This window comes from Schistocerca americana, chromosome 10, assembly GCF_021461395.2.
Source record: "Schistocerca americana isolate TAMUIC-IGC-003095 chromosome 10, iqSchAmer2.1, whole genome shotgun sequence".
In the NCBI taxonomy this organism is placed as follows: Eukaryota; Metazoa; Arthropoda; class Insecta; order Orthoptera; family Acrididae; genus Schistocerca; species Schistocerca americana.
Window position 1 is genome coordinate 165,148,888 of NC_060128.1, and position 22,945 is coordinate 165,171,832.

Sequence of the window (22,945 nt, forward strand, 5' to 3'; positions counted from 1 at the left end):
CATTTCTGACCTCGCAGTGAGTGCGTAAAGATGTCTAGAAAATAGTGTCTGCCGCCAAGTACGAGGGCCTGATGAGAAATTTCGCCTGAAGCTATGCAGCTAACATTACATAACTGTCGTGCTGTTTCTTCTTCAAGACAATTCTCAGCCGCATTCTGCAGGGGCAATGAAGATGCTCCTGCATCGTTTTCAAATGGAAATGTGAGATTACCCACAATACAGTCCGCAATTGTCTCCCCCTGAGTTTCATCTCTGGTCACATGAACCGCTGTCTTTGAAGACAACATTTTGACACAGACAACGAGGTGTAGGCCAGCGTGGAGAATTGGCGGAAAGCACTGGCGGCTGCCTTCTATGATGAGGATATTGAAAAGTTGGTACAACGCTATGACAAAAGTCTAAGTCAGAACGGCGACTACGTAGAGAAGTAGCTGAAAGGTGTAGCTAATTGTTACAAGTAAAACATTTCTGATGTTCACTGTGGTTTCAATTTGGCAGTCAATCGGAGCTTACTTTCTGAACAGGCCTCGTATGAACAATAAAAGGTGTTTCTGAAAAAGAGAAATTTGTAAACACTGAATATAAATTTAAGTGTTGCGAAGTCACTTTTGAAGGTATTTGTCTAGATCGTTTCCTTCTATAGAAATAAATGTGGGCAGGAAGAAGTCAAGACAAGAAGAAAAGAGAAGCAAGGGATGAAAGTAGCAAGCAGGTTCAAACGGGTGTATGTCGTAGTAGCTATTCGCAGATGGAGAGGCTCACACACTACAGAGTACTGTATTTACTCGAATCTAAGCCGCACTCGAATCTAAGCCGCACTTGAAAAATGAGATTCGAAATCAACGAAAAAAAATTTCCAGAATCTAGGTAGCCATTGCTATGCGTCAGGCGCTCCGTCCGTATTTATACAGGTACCCTTCCTTTTTCACGTGCTTCGTCTGGTTTGAATTGATTGCTTATTTTTCTATGATCTGATAAGTGCCGTTCATTTTGTTATAGGTGTTTACTTGACTCTAAGCTGAAAATGCATTATTGCACTGTGTCATGCATTGTTTGTCACATTCTGATAATGAGTGTTTACAGACTGTCACCGCTCCTGGCATGGCTTGCTTTTGTGCATGCTACCGCCGCTTACAATTAAAAAAAAAAAAATAGAGAAATCATCTCATTAGCGAAACAATGGCAAGAGACTGCTATTTGTTGTTACTTACACTGCTCTTTTCTTTGATAATGATCAACAAGAACTAAATAATAGACTGCGTATGATAGAAGATGTTCTGAACGAAAGTTTAGCGAAAATTTTTCTCCACTTGAAAATCTTTGCAGACGCCTCTTTAGTACATTACATTTTGCACAGAAATCAGAGTCATCTTAGATTTAAAAATCTAGTCAATTGCCGTGCTTAATTTCTGACTGTATCACTATTAGCCATAAGAATAATACTGATATAAACATGACATGATACGTATATTCTTCCGCATTTGCTGTTGTCTCACTCAAGTTTCGTAGTTTATTAGGCAGACAGGATTTAAATGAGATAGCAGCAAACATGAAAGAATACATGGCAAAATGTTTATATTCGTATTATTCTTATGGTGAACAGAATACTGCATGTGATTCACAATTCAAAAAGTTCCTATAAGCAACCATCTCTTCTCACAGGTAGGAAAAAATTCAGAACGTAGAGTTGGCCATATTGACAAATATCCCAAACACTCTTGCCAGTCGGATTTTTGTAGTACATTGAAATGCTGCTACATTCGAAGATGAACAATACGGAATTTGTATTTAATTTGTTGGATAATGTATGAAAATGCAGTGACGAAAACTCAGGGCAGAGATAAAAGCTCATCTTCCACCTTTTTTTAATTTATTTACTGACGCAGAGGTTTTGGCGCCAGTATTTATCATTGTGCCTGCAAAACATGCCTGTGTAGCGCTACATATATTCGATGGCAGAAGTTAGCTGTGGCGGCACGTACCAACATTTTTCAGAACTTCCGCCTACTTTGCACTCGATTCTAAGCCGCAGGCGGTTTTTTGGATTACAAAAACCGGAAAAAAAGTGCGGCTTAGATTCGAGTAAATACGGTAGCACAGAGAGCTCCACCAAACCAGACTTTACGCTGAAGACCACAACCGTTAAAGCTTTATGACAGTGTCAGGAGAGCTGACAATAATTTAACAAGGCCAACAGCAGTTAGAGGAAGACTAGACTGAGCCTCACCTTCAGACGGATGTCCGCTGGACCCGCACAGATAAGGTCGTGTGGCTTGCGCCTCGCAGCGTCTGGCCCAGTGTCACAAGCAGCGTGCAGCAGAACCTCCATCTCGACATCGCGGTACGTAGAGGGGACGAGCTCGAGCAGGCTGCAGTCCAGGGCCGTGTGCTCCGACACTCGCAGCGAGTAGATCCTGCGGGTGGACAGTCATCAAGGACTTATTTCCAATCTGCAGCAGCCAGTCACGATATTAATTTTCTGTGGGAAACCATTTCCGCACTCAATTGCATCTTTATTACACAAGGTAACACTAAATTACTTTCACAACTTTTGACTTTAATAGCTTTACACCTACACTAGAGAATAAGAGGTGGTTTTCAACATGTGACACGGGTACTCTTAACACGTTCTGGTTGCTGCTCGTAGAAATTATGAGCTAGTTGTATTTTTCCTTAACAGTCAGCGCTCGAAGATTCTCTGAGCACGACCCTTTCTGATTATTACTTCACGATGCACTGTTTCCAAGCAGTGACAGCTTGACATCAACTGTCCACTCTTTTAGTACTTTAGAGAGAGACTAGATGTATGCTCCTCCTTCCACAAAGTGCTAGATGACTTTTAACATATTACTTGCATGATCAGTTCCTGCACATTTGTCGTTGCTGTGTTCCTCCATAGCTGTCTTGGTTGCAAAAGTTTGTCATAAAATGGGGGACAATTTGACTGACGAAGTAATTCTGCGGATGCTTGAAGAGTCCAGTTCAAAAATTGACAATGATGGTTTTGAAATCATTTACAGCATTTCTGAAACAGACAGCATTCTGCTTTTCTGCCCCAGCTTGTAAGCAGCAGCCATATAAAGAAGTCAGAAAAGTTTAGGACTTTTGGAGGACTGTAGCAGCACTGTGGTGCAATAGTATTGGTTAAAGACTTTTTTCCTCCAGGTGTTGCAGAGATTTGACAAAAATGTGGACGCTGCAGGTGAAAGTTCAGTGTGCAACTTTGTTCACAGAGAAGTAGTGCAATACTCAAATACAACAAAGGTTTCAGATACAGTCCCTAACAACTATTCTGGCTTATCATTTGTCATTTATTGTGCGATGTAGTGTTCTCCATACACAGGGGCTGGGTTACCCATTGTTTCAGATGCCACTGTGCACAAGGTATGGCAGGTTACTGCAAGAAGTCCGATAAACTTACTGCATATGACAGCCAGAAAGTTGGAGATGCCAGAGTCAACAATGTCTGCATAATATGAGGCAAGCCCGGAAAGTAAGTACCATTTGGGGAAAAAACTCATAACATTATTTTTCAAATGAAAATTAGTTTTTAAAAGAAAGAATATTTCTTGAAGTATTTTTCTACGTAGTTGCCACCAATGTTCAGACATTTATTGTAGTGGGAAACCAACACCCTATGCCCGTTTCAAGAAAGATGTTGCCAGAGAGGACTGCCACTGCTGAACACCATCTTTTGCATTGACACAGCTGTCAAAGTGCCTTTCTCCAAAATCATGCTTTAAGTTCAAGAACAAGTGGTACTCAGAAGGTGCGAGATTGAGGATGTATGGCGGGCGGGTGATCAAACTGCTACCAAAATGCTGAATAAGGTTTTCAGCAACACCAGCCGAATGGGGACATGCACTGTCAATAAGCGGAAACGTGTTGCAGTACAAAATTAAATGATATTAACTTTCCTTTTAAAAAGCCCTATTCATCTTTTCTTTAGGACTTATCATTTGTGTGAAGAGAATGAGAAAATAATGAAAACCTTGCGTGACGCACTCGCACTGAGATGTAGGTAGGTTTTGTAAGCCAGTTTAAGGTAGTTTCCTGACTTGCTAGCCCACATGCACTACAGCAAATTATTCATCTCGACTTCGTCAACACTACTGTGATACATTGTAAACAATGACAATCTACTGAATAATAAAGGAAATAAATAACAAGAAATATGTTCTATCTCAGAAACCATTCAGAATAGCACATATGTCCACATGAAGTTTTCCGCTTCAAATGATCGTGCCTGTCAATCCTGATTATTGATCATTTGTCCTGGGACATCCTTATGTAAATGCCTTCAGGACCCCTCTTACATCAAACCAGAGATTTATATGTAATTACAAAACTTATTAAAATCACTGTTACTTAAAAAATCATAATATTTTTAATGTGATATCTCTTCTTCTTCTCTCTGTATGTATTTGGCTGTTATGCTCTCTTGGTTGAAATTGTTGATTTTCCTGTCTTCCGAAATATCTCCTGCCCACTGGGTAGTAATATCATCAAGAATATACCCAGCTACTCTTCTTAGCGATGGATTCTAGTGCTTGTATTCTGATAGGAACAAGTGTTTCTGCTGTGTTGTCCAGAGAAGAGCTTCAAGGGCCACAGAGAAGTTGTTATTGTAAACTGTAGTGGGTCAACAATAAGCTTGATCATTTGCACTGTGACACAACCCTGTTCAGTACATGCTGATCTGAAGGATTTTTCAATGGTTTTGTCACCTCAAGAGACAATTTTTCTCTACTACCGTCACCTTCATGAAATAATCAGTAAGTCTATGTTTTATTTACAGTTCAATGACAGTTATCTCTGGAGTCGAGTACTGGTCTAGTTCCTTGGTTGGGACAAAGTGATCAGCTGCAGCTACTGCTTTGCCTGTACTTCTCTCGATCAAGCAAGCTTTTCCATAGCTTATCTGGTCTTTATGTTATGAGGTAACCAAAGAGGTGACCTCAGAGAAAACAGTCTTACATCCAAAGTGAAAATCTTGCGAATATTGATGGAAAATCAACTGAATTTTTTAAAAGTCAGAAATAAAAAACGTCCTCAAGAAATAAGTCACTGGTTTATAATTTCCTTAAAGGGTTGTCAGAGTGGTTTAGTGTTATCTCCAGGAGTGAACTGATTGGTTATGTTATGTTACTGAACTCCAAGTTCAAAAGGCAAGGATTTTCAGCAGACAAAATATTTCAGGATTGCTTTGAGAAGGCTATTACAGAAATGAAAGCATTGTATATAAAATCAAAGATGAGGTGACTTACCGAACGAAAGCGCTGGCAGGTCGATAGACACACAAACAAACACAAACATACACACAAAATTCAAGCTTTCGCAACAAACTGTTGCCTCATCAGGAAAGAGGGAAGGAGAGGGGAAGACGAAAGGAAGTGGGTTTTAAGGGAGAGGGTAAGGAGTCATTCCAATCCCGGGAGCGGAAAGACTTACCTTAGGGGGAAAAAAGGACAGGTATACACTCGCACACACGCACATATCCATCCACACATACAGACACAAGCAGACATATTTAAAGTCTTTAAAGTCTTGGTCTTTAAATATGTCTGCTTGTGTCTGTATGTGTGGATGGATATGTGCGTGTGTGCGAGTGTATGCCTGTCCTTTTTTCCCCCTAAGGTAAGTCTTTCCGCTCCCGGGATTGGAATGACTCCTTACCCTCTCCCTTAAAACCCACTTCCTTTCGTCTTCCCCTCTCCTTCCCTCTTTCCTGATGAGGCAACAGTTTGTTGCGAAAGCTTGAATTTTGTGTGTATGTTTGTGTTTGTTTGTGTGTCTATCGACCTGCCAGCGCTTTCGTTCGGTAAGTCACCTCATCTTTGATTTTATATATAATTTTTCCCACGTGGAATGTTTCCTTCTATTATATTGAAATGAAAGCATTGGTTGTTCAAGAAGAAAAAACATAGCTCATTTCTCAACCAGTTATCACCATAATGCGTGAGACTTCTTCAACATGGGAGTAGTGATAAAACTATTGGTCAGATTCAAGCAAGTCTAAAATTGGAAAATGCAGCAACTGTCAACTTGGACAAATATTTAGCGGAGGGATATTTGCCTAGGAACAGAAACACTGGCTTCTTAAACTGGTGGGACACAAGAAAACTGCTGTGGTCAACACTGTATCAGTTGGTTCTAAAAGTGTTAAGTATGACAGCAACATCAGTGTCATGTGAACAAATATTTTCAAAAGCAGAACAAATATGCACTAAGTAGAGAAACAGGCTCACACTGACTAAAATTTGTCACATTTTACTTTTAAATGACAATGCTGATTATTTTTTTCCGTTTTGGGTTCATTTATGGTAATACTGACTGTAAATGATGACTGCAGATTCACTTTATTTACAGTTATGTTATAATACGCATATTGTATTAGCAATAAAAGTATCAAAATATAGCAAACATCAGCCTTCATCCTTAAAACTTTTCCACTTGATAAAAAATATTTAGGATTTTGTTATAGTATCAATAATTTTCACAGCAAACAATGTTTAAAACTTTTAAATCTCAAAATTAGTAGGGACATAACACAAAATTGTTACACCTTTTCATATGTTATTTCAAAATAGGGCCAAATCCAATAAAAATACAGGTTTAGTGACATGAATTAAAAAGGCAATGTCCCTTCTTTTTACTTATTTTGTGAGTGAGTCATAAAAAAGAGCTAGTTCAGTTCCATGAGTGACCAGTTCTGATCCAGTTTTGCCTATCTCTAGTGGCAAGGGAAACATTTCAGACACACATCCACTCAGAATCAACACAAAAAGGTCTCACAAGATTGCATAAATGCCGTCAATGAAAGCACCCCCTGGGGTGTTCATTGCCATACATTTTGCACTAAAAAAGACAGTTTACAGTTCGATGTAGAACACCACGATGTTTTGATGACCTTTCGAACTGCTGACACACCCTGGATGTAACCTTTCTCTAAAAACATTGTAGTGCTGCAATCCCACTGTTACAAAATCTTTGGAGTGTAGCAGGGTCACAATTTTTGCTTTGCTATAAAGAATGGAACTAGGATCTGTTAAAAAATGTGTGTGGGTGGCACCGAGGGTGTAGCGGAACTGGGAGGTCTTAGAAGGACCCTTTGCGACTTTATTCACATATATTTCTATGTCACTCCCCACCCCCCACCCCCTCCCCACCCCCACCTCCCCGCACTCCATGACCATTCTACAAGAGAGCATGAAAGTGGAGGGAAGAAAAAGCGTTAACACCCTTTTCTGTTTCGAATACAGCTCACATTTCGTTGCGTGGTCCTGAAATATCCCTAGTGGTTCCACTTGATATACCAGAGCAAAAACTGCAGTCACACTATGCTTCAAAATGATCAGATTACGTTCAATAGGGTTGCAGCCCCATAATGTCTTTAGTGAAGGGTTGAATCATTTGTAGCGTGCCAGCAGAAACAAAGATTGTCAAGAACATCATTCTGTTGCATATCGCACTGCAAACTGTCATTTTTGATCACAAATGTGTGTAAATGAATGCCCCAAGGAAATGGGCGATCGCACTGGCGCCTTTATGCTACCACCTGAGGCCTTTTCGTGTTGATTCTGAGTGATGGTGTGTTTGAAACGTTTTCTTCAGCCACCAATAAGAAAACCACATGATTTCAGAATTAGGTGTTCGTGTTCTGGCCTCTGTAACACATGTTAAGAGAAGGGGCGAGTTGTGGGTAAGAGGGGATGTGATGATTTCCCCATCATGCCAGCATTAACTGACCTTACACCTCTCACAATCTTCTGAACTCTAGCCTTTTTCACACATGTTGACACCCTCCCATTTGAAATGTCGGCAAATCTGAGGGTGACACTGCAGGGTGCCACACTTTTGTATTGTTATAGAGGAAGGTTGTAGGCACTTTTGAGCCAAATTTCAAACTTTGGTTCACAATGGGGGAAAATCATGGGATTTCAAAAAACTGACCCTTTTATTCTTTCATACATAGCAGATGCACTAACTCTGGGTTTGGAACTACTAGTCCCTTCCTTGTGGAGGAGACTTGGAAAGGTTAATAAGGAGAAGTAGGTCACTCATACACCGGCATGGGAGGGAGACACCTTTAGGGGGGGACAAACAGGTGGGTCTTAATAAATGTTTCATACTCACTGTGCAAACTCGGTGATGGCACGGAAGGATGACTTCAGGGCAGACAGCATGGCTGCTCTGTTCTGCAGCATATCTGCCTGGATGGACGGGATGACCGGCTTGGAGGGCCGCAGTGGCGGTGGAGGCACCGGTGTGTCGTACAGCTGCAGCCTGTGGCAGTAAAACGTGACAGTAGAACTCGGTTTCCTGTTTATCAATTATACAAGATTTTCAAGAGTCAAGTATATACACGGGTTGGAAAAGAATATGCAAACACCCTCTGAGAGAAGGGGCACAACTGCTATTCCACCTCCATCATCGTTGCATTAACTTGCCATTATTTTGCACGAAAACTGGTATAACATTCCCTTCAAAACCTTACGGGACCTGTATTGATACATTCCAAGATGACTGGAAGCTATTTTGAACAACACTGGTTTTTCTACAACATATTAGGCACGGTAATGTGCTGTCTTTTTGGTATTTCCCTGTATGTTAAGTACACTACGAGCCTAAGTACAATGACCACTTGCTTAGCAATATGTCTGTCCACTTTTGGATAGCAATACAGTACTGAATCTGTGTGGCATGGGTTCAGAAAGTCCTCAGTAGGTTTGTGGCACCATGTGTCCACTTGGAGGTCATGCAATTCCCATAAATTAGAGCTGGTTGTTTTGGGACACAGTGCCCCACATGTGCTGATCAGGAAAATTTTGTGAGCAAGATTTCAATGTCAGTTCACGATCACACTTCTCAGACCATAATAGCATGATTATGTCTCTGGTAGATGAAGTCATTGCCATCAGGGAAAACATTGAGCATGAAGAGATACAAATGGTCCACAATAGTGTTTACATAGTCCGTAGCTGTCATGGCGTCTTTGATTACCACCACAGGTCCAATGGAAGCCAAGGTGAATGTACTCCATAGTATAATACTGCTCTCATTGGCCTGCATCTGTGGCGTAGTGCAAATTTCGAGGAGCAGTTCACGTGCCTGATGGAGGGTAAAATAACAACCACTGACCTGGTGTAACAAGAAATGAGGGTCATCAAACCATTCACTGTGTTTCCATTGATCCATAGTCCAATTTCCATGTTCCCATGCCCACTGCAATCATAATTGGTAATGATGTCAACACAGCTCAGCATGGGAACATGTAGGTGCATCTGCTGGAAATCTCCAGAGAACCTGCTCTGACCTCGATGGAAAACCCTTGCTACCTCTTGGATATGCAAGCTGAGCACTTGGTGCTGTTCCTGCACATCCTAATTGCACGTTCTTTATTTGACCTGTCTCAGTGTTGGTTCTGGCTGTGGCTAAGCATTCCTCCAAGAGAGAAAGACTGGGCCTATTTGTGGCAGCCAACTGCTGCATACACAAGCTCATCAAATTTGTCAGCTAGTGTGTGCATGATATCCTGTGTAATTCACTCCAGTGACTGAACTGGGCGTGGTAGTATTGCCTTTTGCCAGGTGCCCTGGTTTCTTCTCAACTGGGTGAAATCATTGCCACACTGACATGGCATTGTGCCACTTTGTCGTGATGCATTTTCACCCTGTCCGGTACACTTCCGCACTGTCTGATGCGCTTCTGCACTGTCGGAACTTGCTTCCACAATTTTCTTCTGCAGTGTCATCATGTACTTCCACACTGTTGCGACATGCTTCTGCAATGTGCTTCCACACTGTCACAATGTGCTTCTCCGCTGTCACAAGATGCTTCCGCACTGGTGCAATATGCTTCGACATTCTGCCCTGCAGTTGTGCTGCAATGGTCACAATGTGCTTCTGCGCTGTCGCGACATGCTCCTGCGCTGTCACGATTTTATTCCACACTGCCACGTCGTGGTTCTATGGTGTGCTTTTGTGCTGCAATGACATGCTTCATGCTGTTACAATATTCTTCCACACCGTCTCAATGTGCTTCAGTGCTGTCACAATGTGCTTCAAGCGCTGTCATGGCGTGCTTCCGTGCTGCCTTGGCATGCTGCAACTCTGGTCCTCCTCCTTGGAGTCATAGCAGCACGAATGGCAGTCTGTGGCCGACAGTGCACTACACGCACTCTCACTGAGCAGTGGTGCACTGCCACAAATTCTACCGGTCGGCATCTGCTTCCACTGCATGCCACGATTCCAACGGTCAGATTCTGCCGTGCTGCTCGCTTCTTCTTAATATTTCTGCTGCCCTCTCAGGGTCAGCTTCTTTGTGTGTGTTTCCAGCTGGCCCTGGTGTATCTCCATGAAGAATCTGCACCTCTTCCAGCTGGTCACATGCTTGCCACTATATTTGGAGCACTGTGGTTGTGCCGTCTTCTCCCGCTTGCAGTCACATGAGGCATGCCATCCTGTACATTTCACACAAATGGGATTCCTGTTCCAGCACTCGACCACGTGCCCACACTACTGGCAGTTGAAACACTGGGGAGAGTTGTCAAAATCTGGTGGCATCAGTTGAGCTGACACAGTCACGTCTAGAAATTCTTTCACTAGAAATATGTTGGTATTCTTCTTGTGCCAGCACGACACCATGAATAACAACAATGTCATGCTCATCTGATCAAACATGCCACAGTGAGATGTCACCTTAGCAACCCACTCTTCCCGCTTCAGTGATGACTACTGCGATGTCTTCCCGCTTCAGTGGTGACAACTGCGATGTCCACCATACATGGAAACCCTCTGATAACAACTTTTACCGTCCCCCTCCCCTCCTCCCCCACTCACGTACAGTCCACAATTCCTCAGTGAAAACATAAATGGCTAACATCTGTTTGACCACCTTCCAGTCATTTTTATTCCAGAAAGAGATCATCAGGGTGCGTACCTCATACTTGTGCTTCAATTTCTGGACCATCTCCTCCCTCATCACAGCCCTCTGCCATCCCTTTCTGTTGACGTGGATGACATGGCCAGAGGCATTTCAGTCTTCCAGTCACGACCCCTCATTGGACAATGCCTTATCATCTTTTCCCAGCAGTTCATTCCCATCTCTCCTGCACTGTACACAGTGATTTCTCGGTTGCTGTGTACCACGACCTGCAGCACAGCACTGTTGCAGCTCGCCATCTGTTCAAGTATCTGCTGCTCTGTCATCTTCTTCTTGTTCCTAGTGCTCTCGTATGCCACCTCAAAATTCTTGTCAGTTTCTCCTGGGTAAAAACCTCCTCACTGTCTTACTCTCGTCGACTCACCACCGAGTTCCCCACTCGGCAGTCTCACTGAACAGACTACAATTGTGACACGCCATGTTCAACAGTGTGCACTGAATGATGTGCTCCAAAATACTTGGGCCTGCACCAGCATTGTAGTCTGTCACCAAGTCTGCCACCGATCACAGCTTACCTGCTTCACCACTTTCCATAGGTACTTACAGTACTAGCATCCAAACAGCCAGCTGGTTGCACCACTGCTGAGATGCTCATTCCCAGGCTCTCAGCCCTAACAATCTGCTCTTTCTCAAATATGCTAATGTCAGAGGATTTCCCCTCTTGCTACCTGTACTGACCCTAGAATGCTTCCTCATTTGTCTCTACTTCACTTACATACTTTCTTTACGGCATTACGTGTACATGACACCACCTGGCGACATTCAGTTTCACAACAGACAATTGTCATAATGTTTTCGCTCATCAGTGTAACATATTTTCATAAATAATGTTTGTAGTTGAAACATGAAGAGAACAGAATATTTTGGAATGTGGTTATACAGCAGAATGCAGAAGAGTAAGTGTGTACTTCTATTAGCTGCAACAAAAAAATATGGTGAATAATTTTATTACAAGTGAAGCAATAAGCTTACATGAAAATTGATTTGACCTCCTTCAATGTACTGTCCTTGGTTGGCAATGCACTTATCCCAATATTGAATCGAAGACTGGGAGCATTTCTGTAAGGCTTCTTTTGGAAGGGCATTCAGCTGCTCTGTCGTGGTCCTCTTAGTGTCAGGAACGGAGTCAAAACATTTTCATTTAAGCACAGTTTTAAGTGTTGGGAAGAGACAGAAGTCACATGGTGCTAAATCTGGTAAGTAAGGCAGATCTGGACAGGTAGGAACACTTTTTCCATCCAAAAACCTGTGAATCAAAAGCGAGGTGTGACACGGCGCATTGTCATGATGAAGAATGAAGCCTTTGGCCCATTTTTCTGGTCTCTCTCTTTGTACATCATTTCGCAAATGTTGCAGTACACCCCTGTAAAATTCAACATTTACATTTGTCGCCCTTCGAACAAACTCCGATCACGCTATGCCCTCATTATTGGGGGGGGCTCTGATTTCTCTAGTTTTATTACTATGATCATTTCTCCCTAAGAAGGTGGGTGCCAAAAAAATATTTTTACATTTGAAGGAGCAAGTTGGTGATTGAAATCCATGAATAGAGCTAATAATTAAAGAGGAGGTACTGAATCAATATGAGGAGAAAAGATATATATGGCAGAAGTTACCGAAAAGTATATATCAGCTGCTAGGACAGATCTTAATGCATAAAGAAATCATCCACTTGGAAAAAAAATTCAACACGTTCGATGACATGTGAAGGTTCTTCTCACAATTTTCTTTTATTACAATGGGATAGTGCATCATGAGTTCCTGTCTTATGGTCAATAAGGAATACTATCTGGAAGTTATACACTGTTTGCATGGAGCAATCCACAGAAAACCACCAGAACCCTGAAAAAATCACTCACCAAAACTGCATCACAATAACACTACTTCACACCAGAATGCTTGTTCATGATTCCTTGGAGAGAAACAAAACCTTTATGTTGCCTAAGGCACAGTATTCGCCCAACATGGCCCCCTGTGATTTCTTTCTATTCCCAAGACTGACAAGGGCCATGAAAGTGTGTCGTTTTGCAACCACTGATGAGGTAAAAACAGAATTGCTGAAGGAGCTGAACACCATAATGAAAAGCGAGTTCCAGAGGTGTGAGAACACTTTGAAGGGGGCGAAGTTGACATTCATAAATAAATAAAGATTCTTTACGAAAAACAAAAACTCCATGATACAAACTCTGAAAGTAACGTAAGGTGCATCATGGAGAGTACCTTGTACCAATACGTATCATTCCCTCCCTTTCCTATTCCACTCAAGAAAGGAATGAGGGAATAACTGTCTGTCAATGTATTTCCATATGAGCCCTAATTTCTTGTGACTAGCGTCGCCACATAACCAGAGAAGATCAACATCAGATGTTATCAATTGTGAATTAACAAGAGGTGAAGAAGTAGTACTAACATTGTTCCTCAGTTATCAGTTGTTTGACCAGAGAAAGAGCGGGATTCCAAGCAGAATTTAAGCAAAAACTCTACTTATAAGACCACTTGCTAATTTAATCTCAACAGCTTCCTTTATAACATTATCCCAACAGCATCAAGTGCTGCCAGAATCTTGAAGGAACAGCTTTTGCATCTCCCTTTCAGTTAGCACCCGGCTTTCTGAACCATAAAGGACAATGGAGACTGTAACAGCATTGCCAACCACATTTTCATAGCATGTTACATGGGGTTAAAGTGGAACAAAGCTCTGAGGGTATACAGACATCTCAAGCCAGCAGAAATTCTTTCACTTACATCAATGGGTATTTGATTATAACAACTGCAATACCTTCCCCGGCACTCAAACTAATCAGCAGACTTGAAGCCGTCTTCATCAACTGTGAAGACAAATACCAATACTACAGTAATTCATTGGTGACACATTCTAGTTCAGCATCGAGTAGCTCCAGTTCATAGACTTTCGTTACTCTATCCGCTAACATCACACTTTTGCCAAGGGTGGTGATTTCAGTGATGAAGAGGGTACTCTGGTGCTGAAGAAGATGTGTAACATCGTGGAGCAACAGCAATATCAGACAGTAGTGACCAAGAAAAGCCAATTGTGCCCAACTTTTGAAAACATTTGATATCACGCCCCTGTGTGAGAATGTGCAGAAATGAAATCTTACTTAATTCAGGTGTCATCCAGGGTGCAAAGTGAGCCTTCATAGAAGCTACAGCTTTCCTTGAAGGTGTCCTCTGCAGATGAGGTTGTATTATTGGGTGTTACCAAGAAATTCATATGGCCATGGCGTAAAAGCCTGGAGTGTTTTAATATACGTTACATTTCTGGGTGAAAGTTTACATTTTGCACTCCTCCACTTGCCTGCTGACAATCCGGTGTGCCGGGTCCTTGGCGTCTTCCGGCTCAGAGCTGGCACGCGCCAGCCGGGGTTTGGAGGATCCGTCCGACTCCTTGTCTGTACAGCGGAAGCGCAGTGCCTGCCACTCTCTCACTGCATTTTGCTGGGCGGTGCGCACTGCCTCGTAGTCCAGGTACTCCAGCCAGGGACGCTGTTAACAAAAGGTACTGCTATACTATCCACACAGACTGTCCCAAACGGTACTTACAGTGGCTGTGTTAGGCCAGTGGTAAATATCTGTTATATGAACACTGCAACAAAATAGCACTGTGTGTTCACACTTGGCATCATATGTAACATTCCTTCAACCATCTTCCATTCTTTAGTTACTTGTATGGCCTAATATAGCACTACCCAATCTCAGACTACAACGGGCAGTAGACCAAGAATGGAGTACGTCATACCACTGATGTCTTTCCTGTCTGAGTGAAGTAAGATTTATTTGCAAATATTCACATTTTTTTTTTTTTTTTTTTTTTTTGGCGAAGACCAGAGGCCATGAGGAGATGTGATGCACATTGTCAACAATTCACTGTGCTTTGTTATAATAATTAAATAGTAATTGAAATTAAAAGCTCTGTAATTCAACCTGTAATTGATGTAACAAAATTGCTTACAATACTTTACCAGTTGGTTGGAGGTGGAAGTGGTCTGATTCATGCTGAGAATATTTTTCACACTGAGAATATTTACATAGTATTCAACAGAGAGGAATTTAACTGTGTATATTAGAGACAATAACATCAATCTTAGTAAGTGAAAAATATATGTGAAAAACCTGTATTTTATTTCAAGAACACCAAATATCTTACATCCCTGAATTTGAAATTAATGGAACATCACATAAATGAAAATATTAAATACGTTCACCGAAAATATTCTACTTGCCCAGATAGACGAACACATTAAGATGCCATTTCCAACATATGGTTATGTGCGCCCATCCCAGATTGAGTCTGCCCTGCGGATAAACAATACACATTGGTGAGCCCATAAGGCCGGATGTGACTTTTAGGCAGTTTCCCTTTTCCAATTAGGTAATCAGCAGACTGGCACCCACATTCCACCTCAGATAAATGCTACGAAAACATTTAGAAAACGTTCTCACACTTGAACATGGATTTACTCTGGATGCTGACCGATGGAGTACACAGATTTCGTTCCATTCAGGGGTGGTTGGAGGTGGGGAGGGGGGGGGGGGGGGGGGCTGGGAGTTGGCATCAAGAAGAGCATCTTGCCAACAAGTATCCCTAATACTGCCTTAACTCATGTAACAATGCCAATTCAAAGAAGAATAAGTTGATTGATAATAATACTCTCAGATAATGCTGAAGTAAGTATTGATTTCTAACTTATCATTTCAGAGTTCACTTCTACAAGTGCAATTAATTGACCCTTTCCTCTACATGCAGCTATCATCTGAACCTGCATTATGAGAAGACAACAATACGAAAAGGACAGACTGCTACTCACCACACAGAGGATGTACTGAGCCAAAGGCACAATGAAAAGATAACTAAACATTTAATCTTTTGGACAAAAGAGTCCTCATTTCAAAACAGAAAATAGAAAACAGAAACATCCACACAAGCTCAAGTCACATGCGCAGCGAACACACACACATGCATGCACGCACACAATGCAAACACACACACACACACACACACACACACACACACACACACACAGCTACTGTCTCTGACTGCAGGACCAACTGCAGACTGTGATTGCAAAGGGGAGGGGAAGGGGGGCAGGGGAAGGAGAGGTATAGAAAGAGAAGGGGAAAAGAGTAATAGACGAGTGGGTGGAATATGTTTAGTGTTGGAGTGGGAGCAGGAAAGGAGATAGGTAGGTGGACGACAGGGACAAGGGGAGGTTGAGACACCCATATGGCACCATCCTATGCCAATCTATTTGTGGGCCATGTGGAGAAATCCTTCCTAACCACCGAGAATAGCAAACTTACATCTTCATGATCTGGAACGAGGGTGAGGACACCCCCTCCACATTCCTCCAGAGCCTCAACACTTTCTCCCCATTTGCTTCAGTTAGTCCACCTCAACATAACATCCCACCTTCCTTGACACTGACCTCAACCCCAAGGATGGCTACATCAGTAACTCCATCAACATCAAGCTTACCTCCATTTCAACAGATGCCTCCCATTCCATACCAAGAAGTCCCTTATGTAAGTGTAGCCACCCACGGTCATCACAGATATAGTGACAAGCAGTCCCTGTCCAAATATGGCCTTCACAGACAAAAATTATCCTTCTAACCTCGCCCAGAAACAAATCTTCCCCGCCTTGTCTATCCAGTCACCTACCAACAACCACACATCCGCTGTCTGACCGCAAAGGAACACTGATCTCATAATGCAATACCAAAGGATGACTCCTCTCATCACCCCATACCACCCATGACTGGAGCAACTGCATCACATTCCCTGACACAGCTTCGACTACCTCTCGTCATGCCGTGAAATGACAAATATCCTGCCCAGTTCCCTACCAACCCTTCCCATAATGGTACTCCACCTCCAACCGAACCTATGCCGTATCCTCGTCCATCCCTACTATACAGCTGCTCCCAACAGCTTACCTTACTGTTCATATCCCCGCAACAGACCTAGATGCAAGGACCTGTTCCATACATCCTCTCACCACCACATACACCAGTCCTGTCACAGGCATCTCCAATCCCATCAAAGGCAGGGCTACCAGTGAAAGAAGTTGTGTGATCTACAAACTAATTTGCAGGTACTGTGCTACTTTGTACGTGGACATGACAACTAACAAGCTGTCTGTCAGAGACAGAGAACGCTGCTCAACATGAGTTGCTTCACTTCAATGACTCAATGACTGCTTTATACCCTGCACGATATGGATCCTTTCTAGCAACGCCAGCTTTTCTGAACTGCACAGGAGGAAACACTGCCTACAAACATGTCCTACAGTCACGTAACCCCCTAGCCTCAAACTTCACTAATCCCTGTCCTTCACCCTCCTATCCACTTCCCTCCTCCCACCCCAGCACCACACACGTCTTCTATTCCACCAAGTCAAGGATCTGGACACTTCCTAAGGCATTTGTGGTGAGAATGGCAATGTGGGGTCTTGCAATATCCGGCTGGAATATGCCATTTGGTACACTGGTTATGAATAATTTGATAACAAGAGTTACCAATCTTCATCACATAGCGGCGATCATTCAGCATCCCTTCAAAAATTATCAAATCAATCCTGTTGTCATATAAAGTAGCTCCATACACCATGATTCCAGGAATTGGTCATCAATCTGATCACCACAAACTGGAGTCCGATTCAACACTGCAGTTGCAAGTAGCTGGTTTGTAGGGAGCTGAAATGCAGGTGCATCAGCACATGAGTTGCGGCGTATTGGACCTAATCATTGACTCATATGGCATGTTCAGTTTTATATTAATTACTTACAGCAGAAAATCTGGCCAAGCTGAGGTTACAGAGAGCAAAAGTTTGTTGGAAATTGTAGCAGACGGGCGATATTCAGAGATTATATATTTCCATTATTGGTGTTCAAGCAACAATTGTGAAAAAATAAAAGAAAGGTTTGTCACCCATAACAGATTATTATTAATGACAGCCTTCACTCTCCGCATTGCTGCCCAATCCTAATGAAAAGTATTTCTACACCTTCAGCTACAGCTGCATACATACTCCGCAAGCTCATATGGTGCATGGTGGGGAGTAACTTGTACCACTGCTCTAGCCAATTGCTTTCCTGTTCTACTTGCAAACAACTATCTATATGATTTTGTACAAGCTGTGACTTATCTTACCTTGTTTTTGTGGTCATTACACAAGGTGTATGTCGGTGGCAGTACAATGTTCCTGCAGTTAGTCATAAATGGGAATGCTCTATATCTTTTCAACAGTGTTTCACAAAAGAATGTTTTCTTTCCTCCATAAATTTCCACTCAAGCTCTTGGAGACTCCCATAATACTTGCATGCTGGTCAGACCTACTGGTAACAAATCTAGCAGCATGCCTCTGAACTGCTTCAATGTGTTCCTGCAATTTGACCTGGTGGGGGTCCCAAATACTCAAGCCATACCCAAGAATGGACCACAGAAGTGTTTTGTATGCAGTCTCTTTTACATAGAATTCTTCCAATAAATTGAAGTTGACCAATTACCTCGTTGTGCCTGTTCCATTTCATGTTGTTTGCAACGTTACATACAGATATTTAATCAATATGACTGTATCAAGCAGAGAACCACTAATAGTGTACTTGAACATTAGATGATTGTTTCTCCTACTCGTCTGCATTAACTTACATTTCTCCACACTTAGCACAAGCTGCCTTCATTGCACCAAATATGAACTCTGGTCAAGGCACCCTATATCCACCCACAGTCACTCAATGACAACATGTTTCCGTCTACTACACACCATCACCACCATACAGTCAATGACTGTTGCTCACCATGTTTGTCAGATCATTTATATATACAGAGAACAAGAATCATCCTATCATAGTTTCCTCAGGCACTTCCTGTGATAGCTTTGTTTCTGGTGAACACTTGCCAACAAAGACATCATACTAGTTTCTATTAATTAAAAAGTATTCAAGCAACTCACATATCTGATTGGTTGGTTGATTGATTTGTGGGGAGAGGACCAAACAGCGAGGTCATCGGTCCCATCAGATTAGGGAAGGATGGAGAAGGAAGATGGCCGTGCCCATTCAAAGGAACCACCTCGGCATTTCCCTGAAGTGATTTAGGGAAATCACGGAAAACTTAAATCAGGATGGCCAGATGCAGGTTTGAACTGTCATCCTCCTGAGTCCAGTGTGCTAACCACTGTGCCACCTCACTCGGTCCACATATCTGAGAATCTATTCTGTGTTATCAGACCATCGCTAACAGTCTGCATTGTAGCACTGTAGCAAATGCTTTCCTGGAATCTGGGAATACGGAATCAACTTGTTGTCCTTCATCCACAGTCTGCAGGATATTGAGTGACAAAACGGCAAGCTGAGTTTTGAACGAGGGATGCTTTCTAAACTTGTCTTGATTTATTAACAGGAGCTTTTCACTGTCAAGTAAATTTATTATTTTCAAGCTTAGAATAAGCTCAAGAACTCTGAAGAAAACTGGTGTTAAATATACTGCTCTGCAATTTTGTAGGCACAGGAGTAGCGTGCACTTTTTTCCATTTGATCGAAACTTTGCACTGGGTGAGTAATTCTTGATAAATGCCAACTAAGTAATTGTAACATAGCAAATTAGAGACTTGATTGATTGTTTCATAAAGGACTCAATAAAGTGGAATATGAAAAGAGGAACAACGTAATGTGGCAACTGTGGTGGGAATGTTACCACACCAGTGAGTGAAAGTAACAGAAATGAGAAACGCCGCTTACCCTGTCACCTTGTAGTACCAGAGCGAGCTTCTGTGAGTCGTACTGTGGGGGCAGCGCAGGCAGGAACAGGCTCGGCTCGTGGAGGCGAGGCTCCTCCAGCCACAGCGCGAATGTCCGCATCAGGCTGCAACAGATGCCCCCTGTCAACAGCTCTGCTTTCAACAAATTTTACTGGTCATTCATTTGTGGAGAAACAAACATGTAACAGCACAATTTTCATACCTCAAGATGATCATCCAGAATTATAAGGCATACTCTAAAACTAAGGTCCGGTGACCAATATTTAACTGATGGTAGGCCTGAATGAAGTTTGTGCTGTCTGCCAGCTCTTTTTAGTAAACTACTGCAGCACTGCTTCGATTCAGTTGTCACGTGCCTGCCGGTGAGAGCAGATCGCAATATATCCAAGAAAATTGTAGAGCCCAGCAAATGTGAATTGCATGGTGTGATTAGATTTTCGCTAGCAAAAAGATCCGTTGTCGTCTGCCTGCCGGTGATAGCAAATCGCAATATCCAAGAAAATCGGAGAGCCCACCAAATGTGAACTGCATGGTGTGATTAGATTTTCGCTGGCAAAAAGGTCTTCAGCTGCTGAAATCTGTCGTGAGTTATGTCAAGTGTATGGACTCAAAATGATGAGAGACAAACAAGTCTGAAAATGACATCCAGAATTTCAGAATGGTCGCACGTATGTTCTTGATGAACAGCAGAGTGGCAGGCTCAGTATTCGAACCGACAACATTATTGATCAAATGAACCAGAAACTTCAAAGTTTCAGCAACTTACAGTTAGCGGTCACGCTAATGAATTCCAAAATATTGCTTGAACCTCGATTTCAAGAACAGTCACTCAACAGTTTTGATATCACAAACTGTGTGCAATGTGGGTTCACATTGTTTCAGGTGACAAGACGTGGATATCTGTAAACCAACGCAGAGCTGAAACAAGTCAATACATTGGTACCATTTAAGTTCACCTAAACTCAAAAAGTTTATACGATATTGCAGTGCCGGTGTTATTCTGATGGCGATGCACTGCGGCAACCACAGCCTTTACTAAACACGTCATCTGAAGTCACTATTGCGATTAATGACTACCATTGCCTGTAGAATGGAATGACAACAATGAAAATTTGTGCTGAACGTGGACTCGAACCCGTATTCCCCGCTTATTGTGATAAGTAGGAAATTCGGGTTCGAGTCCCGATCCGGCACAAATTTTCATTGTCATCATTCCGTTCTACGACTGATGGTAGTCATTAATCGCAATCGCGAGTTCATCTGATCTGGCAAAAAGTTTAAGTGATCTTCATTCTTGAATTGAAAAAATTATGACTTCTTCTTTTTTTTTAGGTTGAGAAGAGCATCCTTTTGATTGGTTTCATGGAGCAGGATCAACAATTACAGCTGACACATACAGTGAAACACTAAGCAAACTGAGATGTGACATCTGGAATTGATGCAGCAAGAAACTGTCATTCGGCATTATCCTCCTTCACGACAATGCATACCCTCATATCGCTGCCAAAACCAAGAAGTTTCAAGATTTTCATTGGGAATTTTTTTATCACCTCCTGTACAGTCTCCACCTTGCACCAAATGACTATTTTCTCTTCTTGCATCTGAAAAAGTGGTTGGATGGCAACAATTTCAAAAGCGACAATGAACTCAGGGCTGGGCTTACTGACTGGTTCAGTTCACAGGTAGCAGACTTCTATGCAGAGGGGTTAACGAAAGTAGGTATGTAGTAAAATATTACTGTCAATAAAAATCTTTTCTTATAATCTTATTTATTTATGACCAAACAGACCTTAGTTTTGGGAGACATCTCCAATGTGTCCTGCTGAAAGGAACTGATAGCTGTAGCTGTTGTGTGTTTACAGTGGGAGTCAGAATCTGTTCTCATGACATGGGAACTATGTCCTTGCACAGTGTATACCTACGTTTACATGACCTATCAGTCTAAAAAATTTCAAGACTGGATTTATAAAAAATAGAGAACAGGTAAGATGGTTGAGAAAATGCATAATTAACCATCAGTATTTATTAAAACCTATGTATCTACGAGTTTCAGCCATAGACAATCATCACAACACATCTGTGAACATCAAAACTGAATTCATGCAATATACATGAAAATAATATAACATGAAAAAAATGTTGGTACACTCTACGTATATGTATTTACAAGATGAAAACATATCAAGTGAATGCATATCTTATGTTCTTTATATAGGCTCTTACAACAACGTTATCATAGTGAAACTCCACAATCAGTAGTCAGATACAGCACTTAAAGTAGTAATATAGTATCACAGTAATCAATACCAAAGAGATGAAAAGAATGGGGGAATATATATACATGAAACAAACAAAGACATTCATCTGTAAGGTACTGTCACAATTGGTAATGCCTCTGATACATCCACTAGTAGTAATAATGTAGCTTTATAACAGAGAAATATTGTCTCAGCTCCAAAGAGTTATGTGGGATATTTCTCTTGAACATCTTTGGTAAGATAATCCAAAGGAAGGAAGAAAGATTGGGTTTAATGTCCTGTTGATGTCAAGGGCATTAGAGGAGGAGGAGGAGATTAGTGTTTAACGTCCCATCGACAACGAGGCCATTAGAGACGGAGCACAAGCTCGGATTGTGTCAAGGATGGGTAAGGAAATCGCCCATGCCCATTCAAACAAACTATTCTGGCATTTGCCTGGAATGATTTAGGGTAATCATGGAAAACCTCAATCTCGAGGGCTGGATGTGAGTTTGAACTGTCGTCCTAAATGCATGTTCAGTGTGCTAACAACTGCGAACTGCACCACCTTGCTCGGGAAGATAATTCAAGAATCAGTGACAGTGACAATGACAATGATGATGATGATTGGTTTGTGGAGTGCTCAGCTGCACGGTCATCACCACCTGCACTAAGTCCCAATTTTTACACAGTCCAATTTTTTTCGCAGTCCAATCTAGCCACTGTCACAAATGATGATGATGATGATGCTGATGATGAAGTGATGAGGACAACACAAACACCCAGTCCCCGGGCAGAGAAAACCCCAACCCAGCCGGGAATCGAACCCGAGACCCTGTGATCCGGAGGCAGCAACACTAGCCTATATCAGTGACAGTGAAAGTTATAAGTGCATAACGTATCCTCCACCATGAACTGCATCTGTATGGTTCATGCTGGAGGGTACATTATATAAATATTATCAATTTCATTTTCTTCTTATTTT

General features: G+C 42.0%; 1 protein-coding gene across 1 annotated transcript in view; it reads right to left on the reverse strand.

Moving 5' to 3' along the window:
• The window catches only part of LOC124552329 (ectopic P granules protein 5 homolog), a 358,669-nt gene that overhangs the window by 157,505 nt on the left and 178,219 nt on the right, over nucleotides 1–22,945 (reverse strand). The window contains exons 21-24 of the mRNA XM_047126600.1: nucleotides 19,704–19,858; nucleotides 14,261–14,448; nucleotides 8,137–8,286; nucleotides 2,228–2,414 (exon numbers count right to left, since the gene is read on the reverse strand). Coding sequence (XP_046982556.1) covers nucleotides 2,228–2,414; nucleotides 8,137–8,286; nucleotides 14,261–14,448; nucleotides 19,704–19,858 — 680 coding nt within the window. The remainder of the gene's footprint in view (nucleotides 1–2,227; nucleotides 2,415–8,136; nucleotides 8,287–14,260; nucleotides 14,449–19,703; nucleotides 19,859–22,945) is intronic.